This window comes from Procambarus clarkii, chromosome 11 (assembly GCF_040958095.1).
Source record: "Procambarus clarkii isolate CNS0578487 chromosome 11, FALCON_Pclarkii_2.0, whole genome shotgun sequence".
In the NCBI taxonomy this organism is placed as follows: Eukaryota; Metazoa; Arthropoda; class Malacostraca; order Decapoda; family Cambaridae; genus Procambarus; species Procambarus clarkii.
In genome coordinates this window covers 38,923,110-38,949,870 of record NC_091160.1, presented here as the reverse complement: position 1 = coordinate 38,949,870, position 26,761 = coordinate 38,923,110, and the positions used below count along the sequence as shown (strand labels likewise).

Below are 26,761 nucleotides of genomic sequence, written 5' to 3'. Positions count from 1 at the left end.
TTTGTTAATTTTTTTCAACATAAAAAATTAATATATGGTACACACTTGTAACCATAATACATGTTAAATTTATTTAATTCAGTGTATCCCCCATGTCAATCCCCACCACCCATTCTCCACTACCCAGACCCATCCAGTAGGTAGGTGGCAGAAAGGATTACTGCTGTTCTTGTTTTAGATTCAGCTACTTGGAACAAAAAGTTCCAAGCAGCACGGGCTATGGTGAGCCCGTAGTGGACTTACCTGGCACAGGAACGGGGCTGTAACTGAGAAAGGTTACGTTTACATGAGTACATAAGCAGTTACAGTCACATATAGCAACCAATCCTCCTGCTTATATAGTGCTATATGTAACTATATGCACCATAGTACATATATATTGACGTAAAAGGCAATTAGATAGTAGAATTTAGTACTATTCCGACAAAAATAAAGCTAAAAACAAACTTAGATATTCCTAGGTCTAGTATAGCACATATATGTACTATATTATTCCATAGATAGCGTGTATTAGGCCAAGGAACGCCAACACCCACACATCGGTGTCAGCAAGGCGGACAGCCCGCCTGCTTTCATACCTCTCACTGTATTTCCCACTTCTATACTTCCCTTCACCTATGCCTCTCCTTCCTCTTTACTCCCCAAAAAAAAGGCCAAGGAAAGTTAGATTAATTTAGTTTGTCTTTGCAACATAAAAAAAACTTTTCCGGTTTGTCCAAATTCAAAAATAACGATTTTCTAATTGTCCATTACGTCATATACGTAACTATGGTCCTCGTCCGTTACTATCAGTACTAATTAAACAAGAGGATGATGAGCTGTATATAGGGACTGTATTAAGGAAACTGCAGAAGACTAACTAGCTCATTTGAGGTAGATCCTGTATATATTCCCCAAACTAATTCATGTGTGTGTGTTTACTATTTACTATTTGTATTTTCAGAATCGAGCTATTAGCTTTTGGACCCCGCCTTTCTAACCAATTTATTTTTCCTCACTTATGTCTGCATATATTTCTCTTACACACACACACAGATACACACACACAGATACACACACACACACACACACACACACACACACACACACACACACACACACACACACACACACACACACACACACACACACACACACACACACACACACACACACACACACACACACACACACACACACACACACACACACACACATACACACACGCACACACACACACACACACACACACACACACACACACACACACACACACACACACACACACACACACACACACACACACACACACACACACACACACATACACACACACACACACACACATACACACACACACACACACACACACACACACACACACACACACACACACACACACACACACACACACACACACACACACACACACACACACACACACACGCACACACACACACACACACACACACACACACACACACACACGCACACACACACACACACACACACACACATGCGCGCACGCACGCACGCACGCACGCACACACACACATATTGGAGGGGTGACAGGTAAGCTTCTAACATGGATGAAAAATTTCCTGACAGAAAAATGAGGGCCGTAATCAGAGGCAAGGTATCAGATTGGAGGAATGTCACGAGTGGAGTGCCACAGGGTTCAGTTCTTGCACCAGTGATGTTCATTGTCTACATAAATGTTCTACCAGTTGGAATACAGAATTATATGAACATGTTTGCTGATGATGCTAAGATAATAGAGAAGATAAGAAACCTAGATGATTATCATGCCCTTCAAGATGACCTGGACAAAATAAGCATATAGAGCACCACTTGGTAAATGGAATTTAATGTGAATAAATGCCATGTTATGGAATGTGTGGAATTGGAGAACATAGGCCCTCACACAACCTATAAATTAAGTGAGAAATCTTTAAAGAATTCTGACAAAGAAAGGGATCTAGGGGTGGTTCTTGATAGAAAACTGTCACCTGAGGACCACATTAAGAACATTGTGCGAGGAGCCTATGCCTACACTTTCTAACTTCAGAATTCCTTTTAAATATATGGATGGAGAAATACTAAAGAAATTGTTCACGACTTTTGTTAGGCCAAAGCTGGAACATGCAGCGGTTGTGTGGTGCCCATATCTTAAGAAGCACATCAACAAACTGGAAAAGGTGCAAAGACACGCTACTAAGTGGCTCCCAGAACTGAAGGGCAAGAGCTACGAGGAGAGGTTAGAGGCATTAAATATGCCAAAAACTAGAAGATAGAAGAAAAAGAGGTGATATGATCACTGCGTTCGAAATAGTAACAGGAATTGATAAAATTGATAGGGGAAGAATTCCTGAGACCCGGAACTTCAAGAACAAGAGGTCATAGATTTAAACTAACGAAACAAAGCTGCCGGAGAAATATAAGAAAATTCACTTTCGCAAACAGAGTGGTAGACGGTTGGAACAAGTTAGGTGAGAAGGTGGTGGAGGCCAAGACCGTCAGTAGTTTCAAAGCGTTATATGACAAAGAGTGCTGGGGAGACGGGACACCACGAGCGTAGCTCTCATCCTGTAACTACACTTAGGTAATTACATACATATCCCCAGGAAGCAGCCCCTATCAGCTGTCTGACTCCCAGGTACCTATTTACTGCTAGATGAACATGAGCACTAGGGTGAAAGAAACTCTGTCCACTTGTTTCTGCCTCTGCCGGGAATCGAACCGGGGCCCCTTAAGGCTACGACCCCAGAGCGCTGTCCACTCAGCCACGAGGCCCATGTACTCGTGTACTCACCTATTTGTACTCAGAAAGAGCAGGAAGAGATGTTCCCTGACCGACCACCAGCTCTAAGCTTCTTCCACCAGACATAAGTCTCTTCACTGTGGCTCGTTTCCCGCTCTACAACTGAGTAGAGTGCCAGTGAGCTCTGGCACTCTTAGATGTGAGCTCTGCGGTTCACTCAAACGAGCTCTTCAACTCTCAGGTGAGCTCTGGCACTCTCAGATGAGTTCTAGTTTTGTACACGGTGATAAATGCAGAACATCAGCAGGCAGTTCTCAGTTGGGTACAGATAAGACTAATCTTTATAATCAATTAGACAATTTGATTTCGGGGCTCAGTGGCTAGGGTGAAGCAGCAGAGTTTTGGTGTTGGGCTTGACTGACTCTCCGGGGCCTGACTGACTCTCCTGCTGCTTGTCGCGTGAGTGTCCAGGGTGCTCCCCTAGTTCTACTTACCTGGTTATGCTTGCGGGGGTTGAGCTTCTGCTCTTTGGTCCCGCCTTTCAACTGTCAATCAACTGGTGCACAGATTCCTGAGCCTACTGGGCTCTATCATATCTACACTTGAAACTGTGTATGGAGTCAGCCTCCACCACATCACTTCCTAGTGCATTCCATTTATTAACTACTCTGACACTGAAAAAATTCTTTCTAACGTCTCTGTGGCTCATCTGGGTACTAAGTTTCCACCTGTGTGTGTGTGTGTGTGTGTGTGTGTGTGTGTGTGTGTGTGTGTGTGTGTGTGTGTGTGTGTGTGTGTGTGTGTGTGTGTGTGTGTGTGTGTGTGTACTCACCTGTTGCCAGATAAATCAATGTTATGAACAATTATTCAATTCCTTAGCAACAGATTAAATGCGGATGAGTCCTGTAGCACAGTGGTCTGCGTCCTCGAGATTGAACCCGAGAGACCCGGGTTCAATCTCTGGGCAGAACAGAAATGATTTGGTACATTTCCTTTCACCTGATGCACCAATTCAACTTTAGATAAATAGATAGCCAGGAGTTAGGCAACTAGTGTGGATTGCATCCTGGAGGAGGGTCAATACTTGGCCTGTGGGGGGGGGGGGAGACTGGGAGGGCCTAGGTACAGGCTTCCTGTCCCCGACAGGGGGAAATAAACTCATAATTAGCAAATGACCTCGTGGCCCCACCAAGATCACAAGTGATGGATGCTAGCAAGCAGGACGCCCTTGATAGACCGTGTAAGTTGATAAGATATAATCAGTCTGAATCTGAGCCTCGGCGATAGCAGGTTACAGGAATTACACGTCTGAATCACCACACTGGCTGTTTATCAGGGGGGTTTGCCAGTAGCTTACCTGTAGTCGGTTTCGAGAGATTTAATATCGCAGTCCTGCCATTGGCCAGGATCTAGCACCTTTCATCTACGTATTAATGTGATAACTCTCTCGTCAAGAGAAATCTTTTTGAGCTTCGAGACAATCCCAGTAAGTTGCCAGATAAGTCAACATATAAGTCAACTCAGCTTTCTTGTACCTGTGTTTTACCTTATGCTCGTTCAAGTACGTTTATTGAGACTATAAAATGTCTTAAAATGATAGAGTAGCTTAGGCTATTTCTACCGTCCTCTACCTTATGCAGGTCTGAGACGAGGTGAAGGTGCAGGTCTGGAGCTGTGGTCTGTCAGATGCGTAGGTGTGCAGCGAGCCAGAGCAACAGGTGTACAGCGAGCCAAAGCAACAGGTGTGCAGCGAGTCAGAGCAACAGTTGTGGAACCAGCCACAGAAACTGATGTAAAGCAAGCCAGAGAAACAGGTGCGGAGCCAAGCAGAGATACAGGTGTGGGCCACAACAGGTGTGAGAGAGAACGTCACTTTTGTGAGTGGATTTCATTTCAAATTACGTCCAAATTCGGCCATACTGGTAAACGGCCAAAAGCGACGTTCTTTTTAAGAGGACAGGTTGACCGAGAGATGGAGGGAGTGAGAGAGGTGAAGCGACTGGGGAAGGGCACCTACGGCGAGGTGTTCCTGGTGGAGAAGAACAGCAAGCAGTATGTCCTCAAGAAGGTAAGTCACACCGTCCCTGTAACTTATCTCTCGTCTATTTGTATCATTGACCTAAACAATAATATTATTATCATTATTATTATGTGTATTGTTTATTATTCAGCACACACACGCTTATGTCTATCAAGCAATGTTATTTTAATATATATAACTACCTATAGATGTATTAATTCTTTATGCCTCTTTTGCTCGGAGGTAAATGTTTACGTAAGTCATCAGTCATTACCTTCAATACTGCATCAGAACTGTAATTTACATTATAAGTAATATATATTAATTTATAAAGAAAGTAACTTGTATTCTGATATAAATTCATGTAGAGGTTACCTTAATTATGGACTATATGAAAGCCAATATATACCTGTTGGTTAGTAAGCTCATATGTTGCCATAACAAGTTTTCTTGGGAATTCAGGCGTTTAAGCATCACAATCAAACTTAAGTGACATAAATATATACTCCAAGAGGTGTATCCCGCCTCTGGGTGTGTGTATACTGAGTTTACTTTAGCCCTAGACAATGTTCAGGGCTAAAGAATACTTACTGGGTGGTCAGTAATTCCTGTTGTGGCCTTAAGCCCAACACCAAAAACCCAAGTGGTTGCCCCAGCGTCCTGACTCACCTGCGTATCCTTAGGTAGACCTGAAGGAGATGTCGGCGAACCGAAGGTCTTACCAGTTCAGGGAGGTGGCCCTCCTCCGCCAGCTGCGGCACGAGGCAATAGTTACCTACGAGGTGAGGAGCTGTTAGGGAAGGTTTTCTAACACCTCTCTATCAGAGGTGTTAGAAATTAGTCTGTTAAGTTACTATTGTCTTTTTCTAAGTTGGGTTTAGTCCATGTCCTCGGCCTCCAATTCTTGGTAATATTTTTTGGGGCAGGGATATTCCTGCGCGGGCCCTAAGCCTCTGGCTGGCCCACTAAGTGTTGCTTGTTTCTGTTTTACTTGGGCGGAGTATGAGTATTTATGACTCGTATGGTCGCTTCAGTAAGATTTTGCCATATGTGTTTAACAACTTCTGCTCTGTTGAATCTAAGTTGAAATCTTAATGGGTTTGTAACTGCGCATTGTGTTAGATAATGGCTTGGTAATAGTTATAGCAATAGCACTTATTTATCTAGAAAAGGTAGGTCTAATCAAATGGCTTGAAATCAAACTTGAAAAGTAACAATTATTCAAATTAAACACTAATAAACACACTTGTAACACAATGTTACAGTATTTAACTTTCACCTTCTGAGTCCAGTAAAATAGGCATACAATATGAATAATTCACAGATAATAACTTCTAATTAATATCCAAAGAATAATGTTTATGTTCACTTATCTTCATAAAACACTTATTAATAAAAGATTATCAGCAGAATCACATTATATACACATATCCCTATACATATCGATGGTGGTGTGGTATTAATACTGAATAACCAGTGGAGGTGACCCCTAGCCGTCCAGGTTCGATTCCTGGTGGGGCCAAAGAGTTTACAGTGATATCCATATAACTGTTTCCTAAGCCATAGTTATCTACACCGGTGACTACGTATGAAAGTAAACAATAGAAACAAATACAGAGCTCTACTTCCATCCCTTCAGTTGCTGGCGCCATAACTGAAACCCCTCAATTCAAATTCAAAATCAAATAAGTTTAATGAGGTATAAATACACACAAAGGGATGAGGTAGCTCAAGCTATTCTCACCCCGTTCAGTACAACGTGGTCATGTATATATATATATATATATATATATATATATATATATATATATATATATATATATATATATATATATATATATATATAGACACATCACAAACAATATGCATATTACCGAACATTCTGAGCGATAAACATGTACATTTCTTTGAAGCCAATCAGGAGGCCTGAGTGGCTCATCGCGCCCATGCATACGAAAGATGTAGTGTTGACTGGTCTCTGATCGACCACAACTATCACCAGACACTCAATTGGGTTCTTGTCAACCTGTAATACCTAGCTACCACTGATTAATACTCTTAGTATAATTTCATGTTGTTTAAATAAAAATTTCATCAGCCTCTCATGCTAATTCTCTCACAAACCTAACTAATTTAAATACGACTAATTCAGGCCGTAACAGATGTACACTTTGTTGTGAGCAAGTTCTTTCATCAACACTATAATTTGTTTCCATTTAATACGTCGATATATATTAGGTCCCTTACATCGACATCTAATCGACGAGACTCTTAAATACCTCGATTACTTATTGAATTAAGGATTTTTTGGTATTGTTTCCCCAGGATTACCTGAAGGTGGGTCAGGAGATTCATCTTCTGATGGAGTACTGCGATGGAGGGGACCTCCACTCGCGCATACAGAAGCAGAAGGTCACTGGAGTACCCTTCTCCGAGCACCAAATCAGGGACTGGACCTATAAGATTACCTCAGCTCTCCAGGTAACAAATACGCGCACGCACGCACGCGCGCACACACCCACACACACACACACACACACACACACACACACACACACACACACACACACACATGGGCTGCTTCCTGGGGTGTGTGCGTGTGGTGTGGAAAAAAAAAGTAGTTAGTAAACAGTTGATTGACAGTTGAGAGGCGGGCCGAAAGAGCAAAGCTCAACCCCCGTAAAACACAACTAGTAAACACACACACAGTGTGTGAGTAGAGTAGAGTTTCAGTATCAGAGTAGTTAACAGGTGGAATGCATTAGGCAGAGATGTGGTGGAGGCTGACTCCATACACAGTTTCAAGTGTAGATATGATAGAGCCCAATAGGCTCAGGAATCTGTACACCTGTTGATTGACGGTTGAGAGGCGGGACCAAAGAGCCAGAGCTCAACCCCCGCAAACACAACTAGGTGAGTACACACAGGTGTGTATAACTAGGTGAGTACACACAGGTGTGTATAACTAGGTGAGTACACACAAGGGTGGTAGACGGTTGGAACACGTTAAATAAGAAGGTAGTGGAGACTAAAGCATTATATGACAGTGCTGGGAAGACGGGACACCACGAGCGTAGCTCTCATCCTGTAATTACACTTAGGTAATTACTTAGCTAATTACACACTCCCTCTGTCTTTCTCTTTCAGCTCGAGTTGTTTTCAACTCGAGCTGAACTATACATCATATAGTATAACTATCACGAACTATCTATAAAGTTTTTTGTTCCCCCATCGGCTTTTAGAGCCGTTATGTAGTGCTAATTCTTAAGAAGAACTGACTCAAGGGAGACTCATATATTATATCTGCCTATAAACTGCCATCAACTTTGCTCAATATCATTTGTGGGACGTTACTTAAAGAATTAACACAAGTAAGTTCAGTTTTAATTACAAATAAAACAATTTATTTAACGATTCACAGAATGGATTGAACAAAAGCATCATTTTCTTACGCATTAACTCTCTTTGTTTTGAAATATAATTTAATAAGTGAACACTGATAGTTATAACGATGTTTATTTTGATGTTGGTGAGGCCTTTGTTCCCGCGCTGCGGTTAATAATAGAGACTAAAACAGGTGGTATTGAAGGCCATTTTAGGGAAAGATGTGGATATAGAAAATGGAGAAGACATCTAAATGTACCCCCACACGCAAGCGGAGTCCCCCAAGGTAATAATAATAATAATAATAATAATAATAATAATAATAATAATAATAATAATAATAATAATAATAATAATTCCCGTTGTTGGGGGGCAGAAAGCTTGTTCTTAGACCTTTATTGAAGTCTCTCACCAGGTCGAACTATTGACCTCTTCCAGGATGCTACCCTACAACAGTTGCCTACCTAGTCGACGAGGCTTGGTCGAGGACCGGCGCCGCGGGGACCCCGAAATCATCTCAAGATAACCTACCTAACTCTCGGGTACCAATTTACTGCTAGGTGAACAGAATCATCAGATTAAAGGATATATGTACCCAACCATATCCGTCCCCCCTCGGGGATCGAACCAGGGATACCCGATTGTGAGGGTGAGAGCATAAACTATTTGAAGCACAGAGCAATTACAGAAAACGTGTAGGTGATACAAAAACATAACAGGGAACATAATGAGATCTGTGGGAAGGCTTCCACGTGCTCCAAATACAGACCGACAAGAACCAGCTGCCGTTCAATACTGTCCAGTTTAAATATGTAAGCTTAGAAAAATGATAGTTAGTAGAAAGATTTGCGGAAGGAAATAATAAATAATGTTTAGTAAAGAAATAAAATCAAGACAGTTACAGCAAAGTGTATTAATGTTACAGCAAAGCTTAACTTATATATTTTTATATCCAGATGTGTTGGCAACAATAATATCAGTGTTGCCATACCTTGAGCTAGCGAGATTCACTTGCACTTATGTGACCAGAAATACATTTTTAATGGAAACGTGACCAGAAAGACCCTTCCTCCGGTCAACGGAAAGGTTGATGGTATTCTGGTATAAGAATTTTGCACCAAGACTGTAATCTTTTGTTGAATTATCTGCATGTCTCTTGCAAATTGTCTATACAGTATACCTAAGTCATAAAAGTATTTGTGTGTACGTCTGATACTATACTACTTGTGCAAAGGAGGAAATGTATATGTTTATCTCTCAGAATGTTCGGCAATATGTTTATTGTTTGTGATGTGTGTCTATATATGTATGTATTCGTTTGCCTTGTTCGGGTTGAATGTAGACACAGTAGTCGCTTCTGTATATATTTATTGAGTGAGGCAAACAGGTGTATAACTGGCCAGCCGAGGTCCACCTACTCTGGGTCTGTGAGGATAACTGAGGCTGCTGGGAGCATGCTTGATGCTCCTCTGTCTGTCATGACGTCAGAGGCCTACTTGCCTGTGATTGGTTACATTTCAACTGACAGAATTTTGAGTATAACACCGCTCGGACACGCTACCAAGTCGACGTCCCTTGTCGACAAGCTCTGGCTAGCTATATAGTTACAATGATACTGAAAGGACCTCGGTGGCATACAATAATGGCTTACATGTGAAATTTGCATAATAAAACATTGAAAGAAGATCAGGTGTGCGTAATACAAACAACTCGGCATATATGCACCAAAAAAAAAATTCATCATAATAGGTGAAAATCATGGTAACAATGCTTTGATTAAATCAGAGTATTAAGAACATGTGTATGTCTACTGATCAGATATGAACAATACAACCCAAGGTATTGCCTAAACAAAATTATTAACATGTGTCAATGGCATGTGCTTGAAAACCATACAAAATTAAACAATTATTACATTAATGGAACAAAGTTCTGACCTAACAACCACAATTGAATTTCAAGATAGATTATGATTTTCTTTTTTTTCTCATTTTTTTTTTCTCTGAAATGTACAATATATTTACAAGACCAATGTACAATATATTTAATGTGCAATATATTTACAAGCTATATACAAGACCTGGAACAAGAAGACTAACATCTGCGTGATAGCAGTCAGGATTCACTGGCCTCAATGTGGTTGCTAGAACAATAATAACTCTTATGACAAGCACTGTAAAAAATACAAATGGTAGTAGACTTAACAATGGCATCTAATTCATAACAAAATAAAGTTGAGAAAAACTATACATTATATATAATGGTAATAATAAGACACATGTGGTAGAAATACTGCAAATGATTTTTTTTTTTCAAAACAAACAGAATAACTGCAGAGTGCAATCAATTATAAATTCTGCGGATATCTACACCTAGCTCATCCAGAGCACTATACAACTCTGGCTCTGACTGAAGGTCCGGAACAGATGAAACTTCATGCGACAAACTATCATCTTGAGAGATATCCTCGTTAACATCTAGCCAATGGACATGTGGTGAGTGCACGGTTGAAACGAGAGGTCTAGATCTAAGATTATAATTGCTAGTATGGGGTTGCTGAACATCCAGTGGTCTGTCAACCACAGGAGGTGGTGTCCGAGTAGGAGTATCTGTCTGGGTAAGTTCATTGTCATCTTCCTCATCAGTCTCGTCAACAGTCATTTTAGCTAACTTCATGTGGTCTAAATGTTCATTTATATACTCTCCTGTTAACAAGTTCTTAAGTCTGTATTTGTTACCTTTAATAAGCTCGATTACCTTATATGGACCCAAAAATTTCTTAGTTAACTTGTACATAGGACCAGACCTGTGTTGGTTAAGTATCATTACTACAGATCCAATAGTTATTTTACTGGGTTTAGCTCGTGCATTCCTTGCTAGAGTGAACTCGGCTGTTGCTTTGGACAGTTGTTCTCGTATTTTCTTGAATACTAATTGCATTTGTCTACGCTTCACTTGAACAAAATCATCTACGTTATATAAGGGAGTAGGAGGTACGTTAATCAATTCATTAGGGAGGATCTTATCTGTACCATAAAGAATAGCGTGAGGTGTGTCACCAGTAGAAACATTAATTGAAGAATTTATAGCACACTGAATTAAGGGTATAAAATCATCCCAATTGTTGTTATCAAAATTCAACGTGACTCTCAAGGCATCTAACACTTTCCTGTTAGTACGTTCAGCTAGTCCATTACTTGCCGGATGATAAGGCATGATGCTACATTTTTTGATGTTATATAAATCACACAAGCTAGTTAGAATACTATTACTGAATTCCGGACCATTATCTGAAAGGATTACTTTAGGCATACTATATCTACAAATTATTTGGTCATGGAATGCGCTGGCTATGGTTTCTGCTGTTTTGTTCGGGATAGGAACTAGTTCGCAAAACCGTGAAAAATTATCGACCATTACAAGCAAATGTTTGTTCCCTTTCTCTGTTTCCGCAAAATTTGTCAATAAATCCATCGATATTCGTTCCCAAGGAGCTTTAGTTGCTGGGTACACCTGAATTGGATTAGGTCCTGAAACATGTCCCTTGTGCTGTAAACAAGTTAAACATCTGTCAACATAATGAGCAATCTCCTTAGCCATTTTTGGCCAAAAATATTTCAATCGACCTTGTTGGAGTGTACGATCCTTTCCTGGATGTGCACTTGCAGGAGCATCATGGATAATTTTTAACACAGTTGGTACCAAGACAGCTGGAACAACTAACTGACAACATTTCCTCGAGGCTGTCCCTAGCTTTACTACTCTACACAGTAAATTGTCCAACATAACTAGTTCTTTCAATGGTACTGGCGGTTTATGAATCGGGCGAGTGTCTTGCTTAGTCAAAAATTTAATGACGGGTGCCCATATGGGGTCTTGTCTTTGTTCCGTTTCTACTACTGTAGCATCTAATGCTGGGTAATTTAACTGAATCGCAGCTACGTGTCGAGAAAACGCATCGGCTACAACATTTTGCTTTCCTGGAATATATCCAAATGTGGGATTGAATTCTTGAATTGTGAGCAAATATCTAGCAAACTTTCCAACTGGATTCTTATTTTTGAACAAGGGAATTAATGGTTGGTGATCTGTAAGAACATGAACTGGGTAATTATAAATTGTATCCTTGAAATGTTTAAGTGCCCAAACAACTGCCAAGGCTTCTCGTTCTGTTGCACTATAATTTTTCTCTTCTTTGGATAATGTGCGGCTAGCATAAGCTATTGCGTGATCTCTGTGACCTTCTGCTTGAAGTAATGCAGCACCTAAACCTATGTCACTAGCATCTGTAACCAACGTAAAAGGTTTAGAAAAATCTGGGTACCTAAGGACAGGTGACGAAATCAAGGCTGCTTTGAGTTTTTTGAATGACTGATCCTGGGCCTCTCCCCAAACAAAGGGTTCATCTTTTCTTTGCAACTTGTAAAGCGGAGCGGCTATAATAGAGAATCCAGCAATAAATGAACGATAAAATCCTACAAGACCTGTGAACTGTCTTACGGCTTCTGCGGTACGAGGTGTTGGAAAATCACGGGCAGCAATAATTTTTGATTCATTCAATGTAATACCTGAAGGTGTAACTGTATGACCTAGGAAATTAATCTTTTGCTTTAAAAATGAACATTTTGCAAGCTTTATTTTTAAATTAGCTTCAGCGAGCTTTGCAAGTACTTTTTCAAGGTTCTGGAAATGAGTCTGAACATCTTGCGACATGATTATGAGATCATCAAGGTAAACTAGAAGCGTACTTCCTATCAATCTACGAAATAGATTTGTCATGAGCCGTGAAAAGGTTATTGGACTACTACGCAAACCAAACGGCATTCTTTTGAAATGAAAATGACCATTGGGAGTACTAAAGGCTGTCAATTGTTTACTTTCCTCATCAAGGGGGATTTGCCAGAATCCCTGCAACAAATCTAACGTTGAGAATACTTTGTTTCGACCAATACTTTGCAACAAATCATTTAGAACTGGAAGTGGGAAACGATCAGGTATTGTTACTCTGTTAAGCTTGCGATAATCGATTACAGGTCTCCAAGTCCCATCTCGCTTTGGTACAAGAATCAATGGAGCGTTCCATGGCGAATTACTCGATTCAATTACATCACTCTGTAACATTTCTTCTACAAGTCTATCTGCTTCTGCTCTCTGAGAATGGGGAAGTCGGTAAGCTGGTACATAAATAGGCGTAGTTCCTTGTTCAAGGGGAATTTTATGTGTAATAAGAGGAGTGAGACCTAATTTTTCTCCTGGTAGAGCAACAACAGCTCTATTCCTGTTCAAAATTTCCAAAAGCTGAGCCACAGAGTCAGGAAAATCAGTAGGACTGAGGTGTTGCGCTTGCACCTCTGGCTGAGATCCCTGTTCTCCTGGTGTGAGTGTACAAACAGTATGATCCATGGAGACATCATCCACAACTCGCACCGGTAACGAGTAATGGGCAAAATCTACAACATGGGTACCAGACTGGAGATGGATATCGGCATTACTTGTGTTCGCGATAAAAAGTGAGACAGTACCATCCTGCACTGTGTGCCAGGAGGGTTCAACAAATGTACCATTCACTTTACATGTTTCACTTTCCGCAATCACATCCGACAACTCAGGCACTCCCTGAACCTTAACTCTTATTCTGGTGAGAGAATGAGGGTGTAGCACAGTGTCAGTAGCCGTGGAACCACTGACTTCAGAGATGGAAGCTGCCAGGCGAGCGAGACAACGAGAATCCGTTAGGGCGTCCCCTTCCAGAAAGTCCCGATACTCATTCTCCTTAACAACTGCACAACTACTATGCTTCAATCGAGTGCCTGTTTTCTCGGGTATGCTACCACGACAATGATCTGACAAACCTACGCTTGCAAGGCGGGTGTCAACAAAATTAACGTAATCTGATTGAAGATTGAACTCGTGGCCCTGTCGATACATGCTACACAAGGGTATGACATGGTCTTTGATACTTATGTTCCAACGATGGGGAAACAATGCAATATTTTCATCAATCATGGTGTACAGACCTAAGAGAATGTCTCCAGGAAAATGAATAATGTCAACAACTAAACATGTTATAGACAATGTGACATCATTGAACTTGAGTGGGAGGTCAATTTCACCCTGAACTTTTACTTTATTTCCTGAAATACCACTTAGAAAAGGTATGTGTGACTGTTTTAAAATAGTAGGGTGCTTACTTTCAATGTCTCTAAGAGCTGAGGGCTTGACAATATTAATTTTTGCACCTGAGTCAAGAAAAACTTTTAAAACTCTACCATGTACAATGGCTGATACAAGGGGACCATCACTTGAGACTGGACAAGTTACTATTTTTGACTTATGTTGTCTGGGATATCTGTGTCTTGTTTGTGTCAAATTTACTGTGGATCCGTCAACATCTACAACTGGTCTAGAGTCAGTGTCCTCCTCTGTCAAGTGTCCAAATCTATTTTGGGTAGCTACTGAATACACAGGGAGGGCACTAGGATTGGCTAGCTTGAATTGGTTAGCGGATGGCCTTGGGGGTTTCCCGACGACATGGAGTGAACATTGTGAGCTCCAGCATTCTGTGACTGAGCATTATAATTTGAAATTGCATTATAGCTGGGCTGGGAGTTGTAATTACGAGAGTTCTGATAATGTCTTGGACGCTGTGAGCCTCGCCAAGACTGACCATGGGAGTTACGAGGTGGAGATGTCCTTTGCCTAGCTCTACAATCCGCAGTGTGGTGACCAACTTGTTTATGGTACGTGCAATATGGAAGCCTAGAATGATTAGATTGATGAGGGGGCCGAGAGAATTGTCTAGGAGGTGATGATCTAGGGGCGGACCAACAGTCCCTTGCAAGGTGGTTACTCTTACCACAATGCCAACATGAGGGAGTGGATGGTTGTGGACTATGGCGTTTCGGCATTTTATGAGGCGGCGAATTTGACTGGGGGCTACGAGCATGGGTACGCTTCTGCGACCAAGAGTTTTGAGAATTTGTGGGAGGATGCTGAGAACTTGTAACTACATTTACAGCATCAGAGGGTGGCAACAGTTGAGCACTTCGGGGAGCTAGTTTATCTGCGGCATTGTTAATAGCCTCAAATACTTCACCAATTTCATGTTTAACACCAAAATTTTGTTGCTCAACGATTGGTTTTGTATGCTCGGGGGCAAAATGCATTAAAGTACCAAATGCTATCATTTTGGCCATAGCCTCAGGGGACAGATTATTGTCTTTATCTAACCAAGTTGAATTATTCATAGCAGAAACTAAGGCATACAGATACTGATCGAGACGGCTAGTAAACGCATTAAACGATTCACCAGGCTGCATGGTGGCATTGGCAATTTTCTTGACTAACCTATATGGGTCAAGGTCTCCTTTATTAACAAAGCGACGGCGAAAGAAATCCTTAAATTCAGGCCAAGACTGGAGGCTAACAATGGCTTTCTCATCAACAACAAAACGTGCATCACCTTTGGTTGTGTCCACGGCTGACCGTGCAATTGCTAAGTATTCGGCATCAGTAGGCTTAGAAAAACGTGCAACTGTTTTCGCTTCAACCTTACTAAACCATGATTCTAATAAACGCGATTCCCCAGCAAAAAGAGGAATAGCCATTTCCTGAGCTGATCTCTGGCCATTGGGACGAGCAACTGTTCCCATTGATTCTGAAGGGGTTTCAACAGTGGTAGGCATTGTCACAGCCGTGGAAGTAATATTTGAACGCAGATTATAATTAAGTGCACCTGGCATCAGAAATAGTATACACAAAAATAAACACAAAAAATATCAACTTGGCTAAAGTAAAAATGGCAGAAATAAAATTATTAAATTGGGCTAGGCAAGAAAATAATTAAGAACAAGCAAATTGTAAACTAAATTTAGCAATCTTTCATTAAAAAATGACTGGAATTAGATGTATGTAAATTAATTAAACCAGACTAAGCACAGCAATTTAGAATAAAAACTGGGAAATGCAATTGCAAAATTTCATTAAAAAGATTCAACACAACAAGTGGCAATGCAAGAAATATGGATGTAGCACATAAACTGGACACAGGAATGTATATAACTCCTATGGTAAAAGTTTAAAATAAAATGCTTAAAGGATAAATTTCAAGTTAGGTCTGGAGAAATTAAAAAAAATTATATTGCACAAATCCTTAACTGCTACTAAAACAAGGATTTCTTAATTCACTGGAATTTGAATTTACCAATAACACTCTAGGAGAACAATTAAAATTCAATGAAATTACTGTAAGAAGCAGGAATGTTGAAATCACACAGGAAAACTGTGGGGAGTGCAGTACTGAACCAGCTCCAATATTTAACAAGTCACTGAATGGTTAATTCACAGGATATTATGGGAATTATTACATAAGTCACTTTTTAACACTTGGCACGTTGTTCTCAACTAGCAATTACTTATCTCAGGGTTGTAATTTATGAGGATCACCAGTAGCCAAAGTAGGAGAAGCGTCGTGAAGATCTGAAGAGGCCCATGTGAGGCGTGTTTACAAACTGGATGCGACGGCAGCGCTCCTGGCGGCGGTGGCGCGAGACTCAGGGACCCCACACTGTTCACGCTAGAGGCACGAAGATAAATTCTGACGACGACAATATTGCGACGATGGAATAACCAGTTGATACTTGCGACGATGGCTGACGACGATTGCAGTAGCTTGCACCCTCACGAAGCTTGATACTGTCAGCTTGGGTGGCGGTGGTGGTGGTGGTGGGTGTAATAGGTGGTTCCCACGTGGTGGCGCGAGGTTCAAAAATGGCTGGCGCGGGAAGCTTCCTTCCTCCTCACTGATGAGTGAGCGTTCTCACAGGAAAATATTGACCCTTACTTCTAAAACGTTAGCCTGGAGTAGTGGTTGATGGCAGGACCCCGGTCTGGCACAATATTTGATGCGTGGGTGGCAGGATGGCGGCTTATGGCGGTGGCGGTGGCGGCGGTTTTGGCTGGAACACGAGGCGATGCTGGGTACTGGAACTTTTGCTTCCAGAAAAAAATTTCTGGATCCCACTGCTGCTACCAGTATTCGTTTGCCTTGTTCGGGTTGAATGTAGACACAGTAGTCGCTTCTGTATATATTTATTGAGTGAGGCAAACAGGTGTATAACTGGCCAGCCGAGGTCCACCTACTCTGGGTCTGTGAGGATAACTGAGGCTGCTGGGAGCATGCTTGATGCTCCTCTGTCTGTCATGACGTCAGAGGCCTACTTGCCTGTGATTGGTTACATTTCAACTGACAGAATTTTGAGTATAACATATGAACACGTTGTACTGAACGGGGTGAGAATAGCTTGAGCTACCTCATCCCTTTGTGTGAATTTTACCTCAGTAATCTTATTTAAATTTAAATTTCCTCCGGCAGTACCTGCACCAGAGGCACGTCCTGCACAGGGACCTGAAGCCCATGAACATCTTTCTCACCAAAGCCGGAGGACTCAAGCTCGGGGACTTCGGTTTAGCTCGAGTCATCAGTCCTGAAGCTGACCTGGCCACTACGTGTACTGGAACCCGCGCCTTCATGGTAGGTGGCATACTTCTGTTGGTTTGGTGTACTGGAACCCGCGCCTTCATGGTAGGTGGCATACTTCTGTTGGTTTGGTGTACTGGAACCCGCGCCTTCATGGTAGGTGGCATACTTCTGTTGGTTTGGTGTACTGGAACCCGCGCCTTCATGGTAGGTGGCATACTTCTGTTGGTTTGGTGTACTGGAACCCTCGCCTTCATGGTAGGTGGCATACTTCTGTTGGTTTGGTGTACTGGAACCCGCGCCTTCATGGTAGGTGGCATACTTCTGTTGGTTTGGGGTCCACATATGTACTCACCTATTTGTGCTTGCGGGGGTTGAGTTTTGGCTCTTTGGTCCCGCTTCTCAACTGTCAATCAACTGTTGTACAGATTCCTGAGCCTACTGGGCTCTATCATATGTACATTTGAAACTGTGTATGGAGTCAGCCTCCACCACATCACTACCTAATGCATTCCATCCGTTAACTACTCTGACACTGAAAAAGTTCCTTCTAACGTCTCTGTGGCTCATATCGGTACTCAGTTTCCACCTGTGTCCCCTTGTTCGCGTCCCACCAGTGTTGAATAATTTGTCCTTGCATGTCAAGGATGCAGGTGTGCATGGCTGCAAGTGTAGAGGTTGTACAGGTTTGCAAGTATAGTGTGTATACAAGTGTACAAATGTGTTTTCATCTTACAGGCCCCAGAAATCTATAGTATGAAACCTTACGACACTAAGGCGGACATGTGGTCTCTGGGATGTTGCATCTTCGAGATTGCCTCCTTCAGGTTCGCCTTCCCCTTCAACAACGTGAGTTGCTGCTGAACGTTGGAACCACTAGTTACAGTGTAATTGCTTCGTTTAAACTGTAGCCTAGCCTAGATTGTTTACGCCTATTGTAAAACAAAGCCTCTCTCGTCATCTCTTAAACCGTAGTATTAAAATTAGTTTCATTAGTATATATATTTTTAAAAATGACTTTAATAACAAAGTTGTGCCACCTTTTTTGCCATAGTGGGGAACCCATCGCCTCAGAGAAGGAAAAAAAGGGCATTTTGGAAAGTTTTTTCGCTTATTTCTGAATTCGTATGAATAATTGCTTTATGCCATCTAAATCAATCCAGCTTGTCTGCTGTATGAACTAAGTAAATCTGTGTTATCCAACTGTAAATTACTGTAAACTGTGTTGGGCAGGTACGGGTGCCGGCTTGCTATTCCCAGGACCTGCAGCAATTGGTTAGTGTCCTCCTCAACCCTGAGCCAGAGGAGAGGCCCTCTGCCCTTCAGGTCCTCAGTCATCCCTTCCTCCAGGCCCTTCATCCCAACAACCTCCAACACAGTGCATGTGGTAACCATGACGACACTCAACATGATCATCTCCTAACTGACGAGGAGGTAAAGAATTGGGCTTTGTGTGAACTGTCATTTTGCGATGGTTAATCCATTTTGATTAGCTGTAGCAGGAGTATAAAATGGAATTCTTCCCGTACTCAAAATACATCAGAAATTATATCCTTTATCTTATTGTTAGCTATGCATTAGTATATATGTAAATACATCATGTGAGCTACACAATAGGGGTGTGAATGAAGTTGTTGTTTGAGAAATTCTAGGCTTTGTCTTTCTGCAGTTGAGGAGTTGGTCATTCAGCCAAGACCACGCTTAAATATTCCAGGCATACACTGCTGTAAGGCGCTAATTAAGATACTTTAATATCGTTCGAAATAAAAAAGTTGTATGGCTTTTATCCTTCGGGACTGACCAATCATTCACTTGGTTAGTGACGAAATATACGAAACAGTGTTTTTGTCTTTACACAGGCGAGTATAGGAATAGATGACTTCTGAGTCCTGTCAGCAGAATGAGAACTTTCCCGTCTCATTTTTGTCTTGTTGACCATTTGACGACTTGTGAGGTTGATGATATCATAAAGTTGATTACTGTGAGGAACAGACAACTGTTCCTGAATAAATGCTATGACAGGGACTCATGTCATTGAAGTATCCTAATATAGGCTTGATGAAATTTAATATATCTTTATATTTAATTTATTATATTCACTTTTAATATTTAATATATCTTAAATACTTTTAATATTTAATATATCTTAAATAATTTAATTTAAATACTGTACAAATGTACAGTATTTAAAACATTTTAAATATATCGTAATTCATCAACTAAGCTACTTTTTAGTAATATAATGAATTATTATTACCTCTAAGAATACATTACCCAGGATAACTTTCCTTTCAATCCCCCACCACCTCAGATTCGTGTCATCATCATAGACCTGCACAACAATAAATCCCATCTAAAGATTAGCTCCTCCAAGACGGTGCTGGAGCTGAAGAGGCTGCTGGGGGAGACTTCGGGCGTCGACGTCGACACCATCAGCATCGTCTTTAACACTGTGACTCTCAGTGACAAGGCAACACTCAGTAGCTACGGTGTGCGTTACGGGAGCACGCTCCAGGTGTTCCAGAGGTTCCTTGGAGGCGCGCGCTCCCTTCTTGGCTTTAAGTGCTCCGTAGTCTAGTCTTGGCAATAATGCTACTTAAATGAATTACATAATGCAATAAATTTGTATCAAATTTTCAGGATATGTACACCGAAAGGTTTACATCCTGTTTCTTAGTGTATATTGTATACACTGGATGTACTTTAATAGATTGTCTCACATTATTGAAATAATTCATATGAGTACCCAAGTCCTCAGTCAAAACTGTCGGACTTTTATTAAAGATATTATTTATAATAATATATTGTTCAATGTTGTTTTAAATTTGGCTACTCTGAACAAAAGTTACAAGTAGCACGGGCAACAGTGAGCCCGTAATGGACTTATATTGTTTAATATTAATAGTAAATCTCAATTTTGTAGCTAGCAATAGGCGTAATTTAAAAGAATTGTATAATAGCTAATCGTTACTTACGATGATTACATAATTATAATTTATATAATTATATAATCGATTATATAATTATAATTTAGTCTCAAGTATCTCGACCAAAAATTCTACCAGTTTTAGTTGAAGTTTGGAGGTCACAATCCCGTACCACAGTCTAGTTTTACGACTTTTCAAATTCATTGTGGTACCGAATGGTGATTTCCAAACTCCAAGTCTGATAGAATTTTTGGTTGAGAAACTTTTATCTCGTCATGGTACAGTGGGTAGTGCGTGTGTCGGGGAGTCCAGGGATGACAGTTGGATCCTACTCTACAGCCTCAATACTTTATCATAGATAGTACATCAAGTTATTGTTAATAATTATTGTTATTGTTATAATTGTGCAATATATTAATGAATTAACTGTAATATAGGTCTAAACTATTACTATATTGTTATTAATTATTTGCCTGAGAGTCTTACACTATATTCAAATTACTCTTTCAGTAGTTAAAGATAATTTGTAAAATTATAACCTAGGTAAACTATGGGTAACTATATTTTAGTATCGTGAGCAGTAACATATTATCATTCTGTTACCATCAATTTGGTTATAATTTTGTGTAAAGTGGTCATGGAAATTTTAACAATTAATTTCAAACAATATCTGCTGGGGTGGAGTTGCGCTCTAGCTGCCGTGAGGTGCAGACGTGTCGCCTGGCCTCTCTGGTAGTTGGGGTGTTTGCCGCTTTAGTCGGCAGGGGGTGTGGGTGTCTCTACCCTCCATGCAGTTCCCGCCTGGTTGGTGTGGACGTGGCGATTTTGCGATGGGCAGCCATCTTCCTTCTGTTGTGAGAGTCAACTCCGTGGGATTGAAGTTTACTGGACGTGCGGGGTACCCTGTAGTGGAGATGGTCATGTGTGACGTGCTCCATATCTCGGTAATGGACATCTACAGTGTTGAGCTGGTAACTGCTCACCGTGTAGTTATCAAGTTTGTGGGAGAAGCGGCGTACCATGACTCTCCGGCGGTACGAGGGACGTACCTTGCAGCTGCAGGATGGCACCAGATCTGTGTCCATTACGGATCGTAGCGGTGCCATGACGTATGTGAGCGTCCATGGGGCCCCCATGGAGTTTCCCGAGACCCTCCTCCGGCGTTTCTTCCAGCGGTTTGGCACCGTCGTTAGTGTGGGGATGCACACGCTGTCTTCTGGCAAGTATACGGGTGTGAGGACTAACATTCGTACCCTAGAGGTGCGCCTGAGGTCGGACATTTCATCTTCTGTCCGGCTTTTAGGGTACTACGTACGGGTGTACTATGCCTGGCAACCACGGACCTGTTTTTGTTGTGGCCTGTTGGGGCATCAGGTTGCCAGGTGCACTGAGGCTGCGGTTTCTCCCGTGAACATGTTCAGGGAAGAGGATTTCCCGACACTGCCTCTGGAGGAGGACTCCGGGAGTGAGGAAGTGAGTGTCCCGTTGGCTGCTGCGGCTCCCCAGGCATCACCCATCCTTCCTTCGGTTGTTGCAGACCCTCCGGGTGTTGCCTTGCCGTCGAATGTTATTCCTGTTCCTGTCGCTGTCCCCGCTGCTCCCATAAGCCTTCCGGGAGATCTCTGTGCGTCGTCGGCGCTCTCCTCTTCCTCGTCTTCTGCTCCTGCGCCCTCGCCTTATGTTCCGTCTGTGCTGGCTGATGGGGTGGTGGCGCCGCCTCGTGCTGTGTGCAGTCCGGTTCCCCCTGTAGTGGAAGCTGCTGCCGTCTTGCGTCGTGCGTCGGTCCGCCCGGCTTGTGGGGCCCATGTTTCTGGGTCCGCTTCCGGCTCTGATGATGTACGGCCAGAGCCCAAGCGTTCCCGGCGTTCGTCTTCTGCCTGGGCGGATGTAGGTGACTTCAGTGACTGTGAGGCTTCGGGTGTCGAGGTGGTTCAGGGCGCCTCACACTCTGCCCAGTTGGTGGTGGCGGAGGTCCATGCGCCTGGTGTTGCTGGTGATATCGGCGCCCGTCTCTCTGACGTGCCTTTGGTTCTGCCCCCGGCGGGCGGTTCTCTGCGGTGGGAAGTGGTTGCTCCTGCTGTCGATGCTTTGGGTGTTGGTGCTGGCCGTGGTATCGTCATGGTGCTGAAGAAAGATGCCCGCCATGGGGGGTCCCAGCGGGCGCATCATCCCATGGGTAGTGAGGAGGCCTGTGCGGAGCCCGAGGTGGGTCCTAGTGCCCGTGCTGGTGCACAGCCCTGTGTGCCCCCCCCCCCCCGGTGTGCCTCTGAGTGCGACGTCTTGTACCAGGACCCCTGGAGTGAACCCCTTTCCTATCGTCTTGGCCTCCGGCCAAGACGATAGGGGAAGTGGGGTTCCCCTACGCACGCAGGTTCCCCTTCCCAAAGTACGCACTTCCCCTCCGGGGAAGTGCGTACTTTGGCCAATGTGCGGTTTGATTTGGTTAAGCGTGTGCTCCCAGTTCCTTGGGATCCTACTTGCATTTGGGTTCCGCAAGGACGGTGTTTTGTCCGGGGTGTGCCGGAATTAATGCCTAGGCCGTATGCGCCTCTCGGTCTTCAGGTTTCGGAGAAAACCAAGTTGCTTTGGGAGGCGTATTGTATACGGTTCCCGGCATCTCAGTATGCCAAAAAGTATCAGTAGTCCGTGTCTACTCTGATGAGTGTGGCTCTGTTTACCCGGTGCCCGCGTGCCCGGACGGGTGGGGGGGGGAGGGTGATGTGTGTGTGTGCGAGTGGGTGTTTTTTCTCTTGGCTCCTGCGTAGGCCTGTTCTGGTCTGTTTGCGTATTTGTGTGCTATTGGTGCGCTTGTTTGTGTTTTGCTGAGGCCCTTCGGGCTGCTTCTTTGCTTGTTATTTTCTGTATGTACCCAATGTTTCCTTTATGTATATATTTACTGCGTTTTTTGTGTGATTTGTTTTGTATTGCTTTTTGGCAAATTATCTTGTTACTGGCGCTTCGTGTTCCTGTTTTGCTGGCGGCCCTTCACACCGGTGGTTATGTGCTTTGTTTTCTTCTTTGTATATACTTCATGTTGTGCTTTGTTGTCGGTCCTTCAGGCTGGTGCTTCCTTGTTGATTTGTTTAATCTGTTACTATGTTTTATTTTCTTGTCTTTCTTTGCTTGCATGTTTATATTGTATTCTGTTTTATTGTATTTATTTGCATGCGTGCATGTAAAAATAAAAAAAAACAATATCCGCTGGGGTGTGTCTCAGTTACCATCTGATATATGCCTCTTCTCGTTTGTCGAGAGTCATACTCCCCTCTGTATACATAAGTAGAAGCACCCAGTACTTGTTTTACAGTGTTATCCGCTTGGCAAGAAGCTAAATTTATGAATTATTTCGTTTTGAAGCTTCTGTCGAAGGAAAGAGAGCCTAGTCGGCTGACAACATGACGGGCGTCAGTCGGCTCAACCCGTCCTCAGACCCAGTTCATTCCATCCAGCGGTCGACCCCAAAAACACATTCATAAATGTTTAACATGCTGTTCATTCAAAAATGGAATTTTCTCAAATATAAATAATATTATTATATATTACCATATTGTGCATATTTAGGCATTGGTTAGATTAGGTTAGGTGTAGCTAAATCGCCAAAGTTCTGTTGGCGATTATTTGTATTTGTAGTACGTGAGTGAAGTACTTATAGCAACCCGTCCTCGACTCAAGTCCATTACATCCAGCGGTCGACTCCCACAGACGCATTCATAAATTTTAACATGCTGTTCATTCAAAACAATAATTTTCTCAAATATAAATTAATATTATAATATTAGCATGTTGTGCAATTATAAAGAAGGTTAGGTTAGGCTAGCTGTTTAGGTTCTGTTGGCGATTATTTGTATTTGTAGTACGTGGATGAAGCATTTACAATGTTGTGGTTCGAACAAAATTCGTCAGTAAAGCATTTGTTCCGGATATGCAGCCCGTCCTCCTAACAAAGACCCAAAAGTGATTCCATCCACCCGCCAAACCCCCTGTTTATGAATGAAAAGCGGTTTACATACGACTCACAACTGCTGACGTTCGAACATATCCGGAACAAGTGCTTCACTGACGAATTTTGTTCGAACCACAACGCTATAAATGCTTCACCCACGTACTACAAATACAAATAATCACCAACAGAACCTAAACACCTAACCTAACCTATGCCTATTTATACACAATATGCTAATATATTATAATATTAATTTATATTTGAGAAAATTCCCGTTTTGAATGAACAGCATGTTAAAATATATGAATGCGTCTGTGGGGTTGACCGCTAAATGTAATGGACTTGAGTTGAGGACGGGTTGGGATATGTTCAAATGTCAGCAGTTGTGAGTCGTGTGTAAACCGTTTTTCATTCATAAACAGGGGATTTAGGGGGTGCATGGAATCACTTTTGGGTCTTTGTTTGGAGGACGGGTTGTTTATACAATCCGTCCTCGACTCAAGTCCATTACATCCAGCGGTCGACCCCACAGACGCATTCATAAATTTTAATATGCTGTTCATTCAAAACGGGAATTTTCTCAAGTATAAATTAATATTATAATATATTAGCATATTGTGCATATATAGGCATAGGTTAGGTTAGGTTAGGTGTTTAGGTTCTGTTGGCAATTATTTGTATTTGTAGTACGTGGGTGAAGCATTTATAGCGTTGTGATTCGAACAAAATTCGTCAGTGAAACACTTGTTCCGGATATGTTCGAACGTCAGCAGTTGAGTCGTGTGTAAACCGCTTTTCATTCATAAACAGGGGGTTTGGCGGGTGCATGGAATCACTTTTGTATCTTTGTTTGGAGGACGGGCTGGTTTATAGCGTTGTGATTCGAACAAAATTCGTCAGTGAAGCACTTGTTCCGGAAGTGTTCGAACGAAATCAGTTGAGTCGTGTGTAGACCGTTTTTCATTCATAAACAGGGGGTTTGGCGGGTGCATGGAATGAACTTTGGCCCTTGTTTATGAGGACGGGCTGGTTTAATATATAGTATTGCGCAAAGATTCGAAGAGGATCAACGACACCGAGTTCCCCGGATGAAGGAGAGATGATTGGGTACATGTTAGCATGAACGGCCAATGAGAAAGTGACCTGAGGCCACGTGATACGACGGGAGCACTTATAGCCGCGGGCAAGTGCCATTGCACTAGTTGTTGTCTTAAGGTGAAGATGTATAGTTTTCGCAACTGCGTAGAAATCGAGGGTTTTCGTGAGGTTGTAACGTCTTAGTGAGGGCAGACTCAAGTGTAACCTTGAGCAGTGTGAATACAATCCTGCCACCTAGAAGTGACCAATAAGACCAGTGTGAGAGTGCGAGGTGGCTGGTAGCTTATTGGAGTGGTAGCACTCCAAGAAGGGCCCGAAGCAGCAAGTAAACTCCAGTTGAGAGTAGTGAGAGTGCCGGGCGAAGTGAAGAGTACCTGGAGGGTTAGGGTATTAAACGTGCATTCTTGACTAGGTGACGCATTAGTGATATGCCGAGGCGAGGCTGTCAGCAGAAAGGGAACTTTCAATGACTTTGTGGGAGACGTTGTGTATGTGGTGCAAGGAGTAGAGTTAATTCCCGGAGGAAAAGTGAGATTCATATCAGAATGAGGGTCCAAGGACCACACTTGTCGGTGGCCGTCAAAGAATTATTTTCATTGCGGGGAGGCGCTCTCAGAACCTGGCACCTGTTGTAATTAGTCTCAGCTGGTCTGTGGGAAGTAACAGCGCATGGGACACGATGGTGGGTACGAGGCTGAAGTAAGAAGACTAGCCATAGGAAACTAGCATGAGAATATCAAAGAGGAACAGCGAGAGAAGTAGGCTGTGGCGACTGATAATTACCTGACAACGGAGGCAAACGAGGAGATCCGAGAGTACACCTGGCAGGTACACAGGTAAATCAGTACCCCTTCCTTTTTCCCCCTATGTTGCTAGGCTGTTCAAAGAACGTATTTTTAGGACCTTTGATTTGCTATTATATGACTATAATATTACGTGTACATTTTCTTTGTGTATTAGGACTGTGATATTGACTGTAGAGTAAAGATAGACAGGTCAAGTGATACAGAACTAACGTAATTCTAGTAAATTTAAAGTTGCAGGCTGGGGTAGCCTGTTATAAATAATTATAGATATTTCAGATTTCAGCACTTAGCCGAGTGTAAGGTTATCGAGTTTAAGTTTATTACAGTAACGTCTTTAAGAATTATTTAATTCATATTGTGAATGC

General features: G+C 42.3%; 1 protein-coding gene across 7 annotated transcripts; it reads left to right on the top strand.

Annotated features, from left to right (window-relative positions):
* Positions 1-2,862: 2,862 nt before the first annotated feature.
* LOC123758332 (serine/threonine-protein kinase Nek4-like) lies at positions 2,863-20,999 on the top strand. Of its 7 annotated transcripts, XM_069322649.1 has the most exons (9): positions 3,067-3,199; positions 4,381-4,604; positions 4,714-4,808; positions 5,444-5,542; positions 7,086-7,241; positions 17,518-17,676; positions 18,361-18,471; positions 18,856-19,056; positions 19,934-20,999. In XM_069322649.1, coding segments are annotated over exons 2-9 (1,089 nt in total). In that variant the 5' UTR covers positions 3,067-3,199; positions 4,381-4,603; the 3' UTR covers positions 20,201-20,999. The 7 variants fall into 7 exon arrangements, with proteins under 7 accessions (XP_069178752.1, XP_045598571.1, XP_045598572.1 ...); XM_069322651.1 differs by lacking the exon at positions 5,444-5,542 and having other exon boundaries at positions 2,863-3,199; XM_045742611.2 differs by having other exon boundaries at positions 4,381-4,808.
* The last annotated feature ends 5,762 nt before the right edge of the window (positions 21,000-26,761 follow it).

Coding starts and splice junctions, on each gene's coding strand:
- LOC123758332 (XM_069322649.1), top strand. Junction 5,543..7,085: donor AGGCAATAGTTACCTACGAG/GTGAGGAGCTGT, acceptor TTGTTTCCCCAG/GATTACCTGAAGGTGGGTCA. Junction 19,057..19,933: donor ATCTCCTAACTGACGAGGAG/GTAAAGAATTGG, acceptor CCACCACCTCAG/ATTCGTGTCATCATCATAGA.